The following is a 7,505-nucleotide window of genomic DNA, read 5'->3' on the forward strand; positions in this document are numbered from 1 at the left end:
TAGCCTTGCCCCGGTGTCCTGGCTGTTGTGATGGCCCAGGAGCCCAAAGAGGCTATGGAAGGGAGGAACAGCACCCCCTGCCCACCCAACGTGCATCCCAAAAACACCCGCAGGAAACAAGCAGGCTCCTTGAGCTATTCAAATTAATTAATGCTGAACTTCAATCCCTAAATGAAGCAAGCCGCCTTCTAGTGCTCATTGGAGAGCTGAAAACTGCGCTCCTGAACCACCTCATCCTAACCATGCAACGTGTCAACAACGCAACAAAGAACCAAGATAGCCCCCCCAAAACGCCTCCTGCGACCCCCGCCTACCTATGCATCAATAGTCCAAGGCACCAGCCCTACAGAGAAGCCAATACCATTAAGAGAACACCGTGAGATCCGAATCCAGGCCGGCGACCTAACCGCTGAAAGTTCAACATGGACCCCGACCGACATCACAAAGGCGGTCAACGACCGCCTGGCTGGGATGGGCCTGGGCAAGATCCTCAACACAAGACGGTTACCAAGTGGCGACCTCATATTGATGGCAGACTCCACAGATACTAAGACCAAGGCAGAGGAGCAAGTCAATGGCTGGATCCAGGTCATCAGTGGCTCCGCCCGACTCCGACCCAAAAAGTACACCGTCTGGGTTCATGGGGTTGAGGTATCTGCTTTTGACAACCAGAAACAGGCGCTAGGCATCCAGAAGATCTATGACCAGAACCCAGCTATCGCGGATCAGGCCCGGATCCTAGGATACCATTAGAGGAAGAGGATCATCCGTCTCAAACGAAAAGTCAGCTCCCTCTTAGTGGATATCAGCTCCCCGGAGGGAGCCAACCTACTCATAAGAGAAGGGATTGTGATTGATGGAGAGATCAAGGAAGTGGAGCTGTTTGGTCCACAATGCCTTATTACCAGGTGCTTCAACTATCAGGGGTATGGCCATGCAGCACGCAGCTGCAGAGCCAACAAGAAGTGCAGATTCTGCGCGGCTGGCGGACATTCATATAAGAACTGCCCCCTTAAGGGCCAGAAGACCAAGCAACAATGTGCCAACTACACCAGCAGGCATATGGCGGGCAGCCAGGACTGCAGAGCCCATCAGGAGGAGGACAGTAGGGCACAGAGAGCTCTTGAGACCAAGCTAAAGCGCTTCGCAGAGCCCAAGCAACCCCAGGGATCGGCACAACACCCTCTCCCCCCTAAGAAAAGATCTGGAGAACACATCTCCAATCCTGTGGCCCAGAAACCGCGAGGACCTGGTCGTCCCCGACAGCCTCTCGCTGCCCCTGACGACAGGCAACTTAATAACTTCTTCACACCCCAGGCTGAGCATACCCAAGCCTCTCAGGCAAATACTCAGGAACCCGAAGATCAACTCATGCTAGAAGTCATGGCTAGCCAGGCCTTGACCTTGGACGCCCCAAGCGACGCCCAAGTCTCCAACACAGGCCACTAAATGGAGCTGCGCATCGCCTAATACAATGTGCACAAGCGAAAGGACACCATGGCCCTCCTTTCAGCACACCAAGACACAGCAACTTATGATGTTCTCACAATACAGGAGCCGGCACACAATCCCCGAATGCATGCAATGTACTGCGAAACAAACTGCCCATTTAGACCCCTTTACCCGACCAATCGCCACATAAGAGCCTGCTTCCTGATCAACAAGAAATGGCCAAGCCACTGCTGGGATGTTGAGTTCTTCACTGATATCACAGTACTCACGATTCAACTCCCAGCGCGCGCCCTGACCATTATAAATGTGTATAACCCTCCCATGGGATCCCATGTCCACAACCCTGACAGCCCCATCTTGAGGCTCCCAGAGCTCCTCCGGCGAGAAGGTGAACACATTCTCCTTGGAGATTTCAACCTCCACCATCCTCTGTGGTCTGCGCCTAATGGCGCCAGGACAAGCAGGATGGCAGAAGACCTCCTAGGAATAACAGGAGCAGCAGGCCTTGTCCTCGCGACTCCCTCAGGTCTTGTTACATGGAGGAGAAACAATGCGAGCAGCTCAACCTCCACAATCAACCTCATCTTTCTATCTGAGAGCCTCTCTCAACACATTCTGCTATGCGATGTCCAAGAGGCACTTCACCACAGATCTGACCATAGGCCAGTAGCAACCTGGCTGGCCTTACCAGTCAGTAAGCAGGCTAATCCGGTAAAGCCGCGAAGATTATGGAAGCTGGCGGATAAGGAGCTGGTCCAGGCTGGGAGTGAACACCTAACCATCCCGCAGCATCTCTCCTCCCACCAACAAATCAACGAGTACGCAGAGTACCTCAGAGACTTCATTCTCACCCTGGCAGAAACATCTACACCTAAGGCAAAGGGCCGTGAAGAAGGTGCACCCAGATGCGCATGGTGGACCAGGGAAGTTGAGGATAGGGTTCGTGATGAGCGGCGAGCAAGAAGGCTAGGACGTCCCGCTGAGGAAGTGAACCGCTTGACTGAATGTAAGAAAGCAGCTATACACAATGCCAAGAGAGAGACATGGCGCGCAGCGGTGCATGGAGCAAAAGACGGGGAAAGGGGGATCTGGAACCTCGTTCGCTGGGCCAAAGATAGAAGCCACCTGCCACCAGAGCTACCAAAGGTCCCCAGGCTCGAGAGAGGACCAGGCCTGCCAGCCGCAGAGACCTTCAAGGAGAAAGCCACAGCCTTCCACAATCAATTCTTCCCGCCTGAGCCCGTCGCCGAGGCTGAAACGCCACTCACTCGGACAATGGAAATCGAAAGTGCCTCCCGAGTCAGCGAAGAGATGGTCAGAGCAGCCTTGGGCAATATGGCCCCCAATAAAGCTCCGGGCATTGACGGCATCCCTGCTGGTTTCCTCCAGGCGATGGGAGACCCACTCATCAAAGCCTTGCAGATTCTGACCCAGGCCTGCTGGGACTGGGAGTACTCTCCTAGGATCTTCCGCCAGGCAAGGACAGTTGTGCTGAAGAAGCTGCGGAAGGAGAGCTATAATCAAGCAAAGTCCTGGAGACCAATTGCCCTCTTGAACACACTAGGCAAGGTGACGGAAGCAGTCACAGCGCGATACTTACAAGACTTAGCAGAATCACACAGCCTCCTCCCGGAGACGCAAATGGGCGGGCGCCGAAACAGGTCTACAAAGTCGGCCCTAGACCTTCTTGTCTCCCAGATTCGTGCGACGTGGGCAGCCAAGGGGGCAGCCACCCTACTCTCACTCGATATGTCCGGCGCTTTCGACCATGTCATTCGGGATGTTCTGATCAGGATCCTCCTTCACAAGGGTGTCCCAAGAACAGTGGTGGGCTGAATAAGGAGCTTCATGACAGACAGGACGACGACGCTGGTATTCGATGGCTGCGAATCTGAGCCTATGCCAGTGCCAGCAGGAATCCCTCAAGGCCTCTCCGATCTCCCCCATCCTATTCCTATTCTACAACTCTAAGCTAGTGGAGATCTGTAATCCCCCCGACCTGAGAGCCCATGGGAGTGGCTTCGTTGATGATGTCAACGTGATTGCATGGGGACCAAACACAAAATCAACATGTGCAACGCTGGAAGCAGTTCATGAGCGCTGTCTAGAATGGGCAAAGCGACACGGGGCAAAGTTCGCCCCTGAGAAATATGAGCTTCTACACCTGACTAGAGCCACCCGCAAGCATCAGACCAGTCGCGGGCTTAGACTAGGGACGAAAATAGTCATCCCAGGCGAAAGCGTACGGGTCCTGGGCCTGCATATCGATCCCAAGCTGAGGTGGAATGCCCACGCCAAGCATATTGAGCAGAAGATGCTAACCCAAGAGAATGCGCTCCGCAGGCTGGCCGCCTCAACCTGGGGACTGCCCCTGCAGCAGGCACGCGAGGTGTACACCATGGTGGTTAGGCCGGCCCTCACCTACGCAGCTCACATCTGGCACAACCCGGTTGACGGGCGATATCAACGGCGGGCACTGCTCCGGCTAGCATGTCGGGTTCAGAATCGGTGCTTAAGACTGGTCAACGGAGCATTCCGAGCCACTCCCTCCACGTCCCTGGAGACGCTGGCTTACGTCCCGCCCCTCGACCTCTATCTCACGGGCAGGCTGGTCGCCTACCGGCGTCGAGCCGCAGCAGGAGGCATAGACGAGCTCATAAAGAGGAAGTGCGACAGAATCAAGAATACCCTGGGGAGGCCACACATCGATGTCTCCACGTCAGTGGTGGGCTACAGCACACCAGTCCCGCATGACTGGCCGACAACCTGGCTGCGGGATCCTCTGGAGGTGACTGTGACGCAGCGACAGCCAAGAACAGACAAAAGCAGGATCTGGGAGGTAGTTAAGAAGCGCTGGACGGAGAGATGGAGGGCGGCCCCGAGGAGCCGCTCAGAGGCCGTCCCCCAGCTCCCAAACCGACAAATCTTAAGACTTCACCAGAGCCTGCACAAGGCGGAAAGTTCGATCCTCACCCAACTTCGCACAGGCAAGATCGGTCTGGCAGACTTCTTATATCGGGCAGGTGTCCCTGACATAGTCTCCCCAATATGCTCCTGTGGACAGGCCAATGAGACTCCTAAACATGTTCTCATCCACTGTCCGCGATACCATGATGCGAGAGCAGAGCTGAGGATGGGAGGCCGGCTCAACATAAAGCAGCTGTTGACGACGGTGGAGGGAGCCAGGGGGTGACGAGGTGGTGGTTGAGACGGGATTTGTCAAGCCAGTTTCAACTAGCGAACAGGCTTATCAGGGATTGAAGGAGGTGTCTTAAGACACAGGTACCAGCGATATATATGGAGAGCGCGACGCTAAAGCAAGAGCAGGCAGGTTTTTCTCCCAGCGGGATACACCCCGCATGGTTTTCCTGCAACAACCATACAGAGTATAGAAGAACTGGATGGCAACAGCCAATCAGAGTAGCATGAATAACAATAATAATATTATTATTATTAGTTATATATCATTCTTCTAGTTAAAACTAGCTCTATTCACTAAAAATACCTAGGATTAGTAACAGGTAATAAATTTCAAAGTGCTATTTAAGAATTTTTAAAAAAAATCAGGAAGCATGCTTACATAATCAGACTATTACTCTGTAACTAGCTAAAAGTAACTAACTAGTTATCCTCTATTCACTAACGTAATCAGTAAACGAGCCGCCACTGCAACCGAGCCCCTAAAACATAATTATTTACTAAAACTAGTTACTCTTGCGCTGCGGACATTGCAATCGCCTATGGCCTAGAATATGGCAGTCACTGCAGCGTGGGGGTGCCCGTTGAGGGCGTTGTTCTGCATCTACTGCCTGCTCTGTAGGGATAGTTGGGATAGCTTCATCAGCCTGATTCCTGCGTTGAATGAACTCCTGCCCTTCCTGGATAGAGAATCCCTCTGCAGCTTCTATCTGCCTCCTAGATCGCTTCCTATTTTGAAGCTGCTTCTCATGTGCGGCGCGTAGATCCTGATTTTCCTTCGCAAGAAGGATAGCATTATTCATTGCCATCTCACACCCCTTGATAAGCTGATCTAGCGCGGCCTTAGTAGGGGTAGGAGGGCTGTATGTACGCTCCCTGAGAAGCTTCTTAAGCGTACTTTCCTGCTTTTTCAACTGCTTGAGATTATAAGGCATTTTTGGGATGGAATCTGTTGATCGGCTGCCTGCTAGTGTAGGAGTTTTAAGCTGGATATTAAGCTGACTGAGCACCCGATCTGGATTTAGTGGTATTAATCCAGTTGCTGAGAAGCCGCTTTTGATATTATCTGATGAAAAGATTGCCGTACGAGCCTGTGGATAGGCCTCAAGGAAGTCAAGCTTATCAATATGATTAAAACCAAGTCGCATCTTCTCCTCAATCAAGCGACCATACGCACGCTTTAGAGGAGAGAAACAGCCAACATCTAGAGGCTGAAGAAGATGTGATGAATGTGCAGGCATGCAGAGTGGAATGATATTATTCTCACTGCAGATTTGATCAAATTGAGGTGTTAGATGGCTCCCATGGCCATCAAGAATCAAGAGCCGATATCTACCAGTTGTATGACTGGTAGTAGTAGGAATAAAGACTTTTTGAAGCCATCGTAATCCAATATGATCAGTCGTCCATCCATTCTCACTGACCTCGATCCGCCAGTCTGCTGGTAAGGCTGTATCTTGATACCAGCCCTCAATATGGACCTTTCCTTTGAAGATAATGCATGGTGGAAGCACCCATCCAGTAGAGTTAACACACTCTATAGATGTAACCCATTCGCGGTTCCCTGGCTGAATAAGAAAGGGCCAACCAAGCATCTCAGCTCTTGTAACTACCTTAGCAGTAGCTACTAAGCCCGTTGCAAAGCCAGTTTCATCAAAGTTATAGATATCTTCAGGTGCAATCCCATGCTGCATCATAGTGATCTGGACATGATTAAACCATTCTAGAATGATCTTTGGGTCTTCGCATTTAGCACGCTGATGATTATAGCGCCTAGAGAATCGGGTTTTAATCTCCTCATGCTGGTTGATGAAGTTATATACCCATTTCTCTCCAACAGTCTGGATAGGAGTTGAACCACGCTTTGCAAGCAGGATATTTGCCATTTCTCGCACATGGGATGGTCGGGGAGCCGCTCCACGTTGATCCATAGATAAAATCCATCTAATAAGTGATTTCTCTTCATTCTGAGTCATTTTATGGCCATTTGCGCGTGCTTCGTTGCGGTATTTGCTGCCTTTTAACCGATCGCGTAGGGTTGAACGAGGGATGTTAAATATCTGCGCAGCCTTGCTGATTGCTAAGATTTCCTTTTTTCCAAAGCAGATATTGCAAGTAGGATCCTCCCTTCCTGCTCAACTGAATTTCTTGCAATTGTATGCATTTTTGGTGGCATGGTGGTGGTTTGAATTGCTTCAGTTTTTTGATTATGGCCAAAACGCGAGAGGGTGGCGGCTCGGTTGCAGTGGCGGCTCGCTTACCGATTACGTTAGTAAAATACTAAAAATTATTTCTCACCTAGTTTCTGCCTGAATTCTAAGGCATCACTATACTAATAGACACCTTAGGCACCTCTCTAGTCATATACCTACTAGCGGTGGCCTAAAAGGGTATAGACCTCCCGCAGATAGTGGTCTTGGCAGACCCCAACAAAATATTTCGACCTTACCCCTACCCCTAGTTTGACCACCTTCCTGCTGACTAATCTAGAATTGTATAACTAACTAGTTAACTAACTAACTATTAGAATATAATAGATTAGCTAGTTAGAAGCATATATCATTTTAAAAAATTAAAAATTATTAAGATTTGACTAGTTTAGGGGGTGGTACTGGGTTACCCTCTGTACCTCGCCCCCAGCCAACCCTAGGATTAGTATGAGTACCTCCCCTGGTACTGAGACATTATAGTATTAGGCATCTGCGTCCGCAACCGAGTTCTCGACCGCTTTCAACAATTTCATCGCCAATGGCCCCAACAGTCCCCATGCTGAGATTATCCGCACCGTGTCTATCTTATCTGGTTCCATTGCTGATGTGCTGAGCAACACTAAGGGTCTCACTCATTTCGCCAAC

At 50.8% G+C, this 7,505-nt stretch overlaps 1 protein-coding gene across 1 annotated transcript; it reads left to right on the top strand.

Moving 5' to 3' along the window:
- Positions 1–328: 328 nt before the first annotated feature.
- Positions 329–1,449, top strand: CDV56_100201 (uncharacterized protein; the record flags this gene model as incomplete). Its single annotated transcript, XM_026753820.1, has 2 exons — positions 329–651; positions 754–1,449. Coding segments are annotated over 2 exons (1,019 nt in total), but the record flags the coding sequence as incomplete, so codon positions are not given.
- Positions 1,450–7,505: the final 6,056 nt, after the last annotated feature.

The sequence above is a fragment of the Aspergillus thermomutatus genome (genome assembly GCF_002237265.1).
Source record: "Aspergillus thermomutatus strain HMR AF 39 chromosome Unknown NODE_500, whole genome shotgun sequence".
Lineage (NCBI taxonomy): Eukaryota > Fungi > Ascomycota > Eurotiomycetes > Eurotiales > Aspergillaceae > Aspergillus > Aspergillus thermomutatus.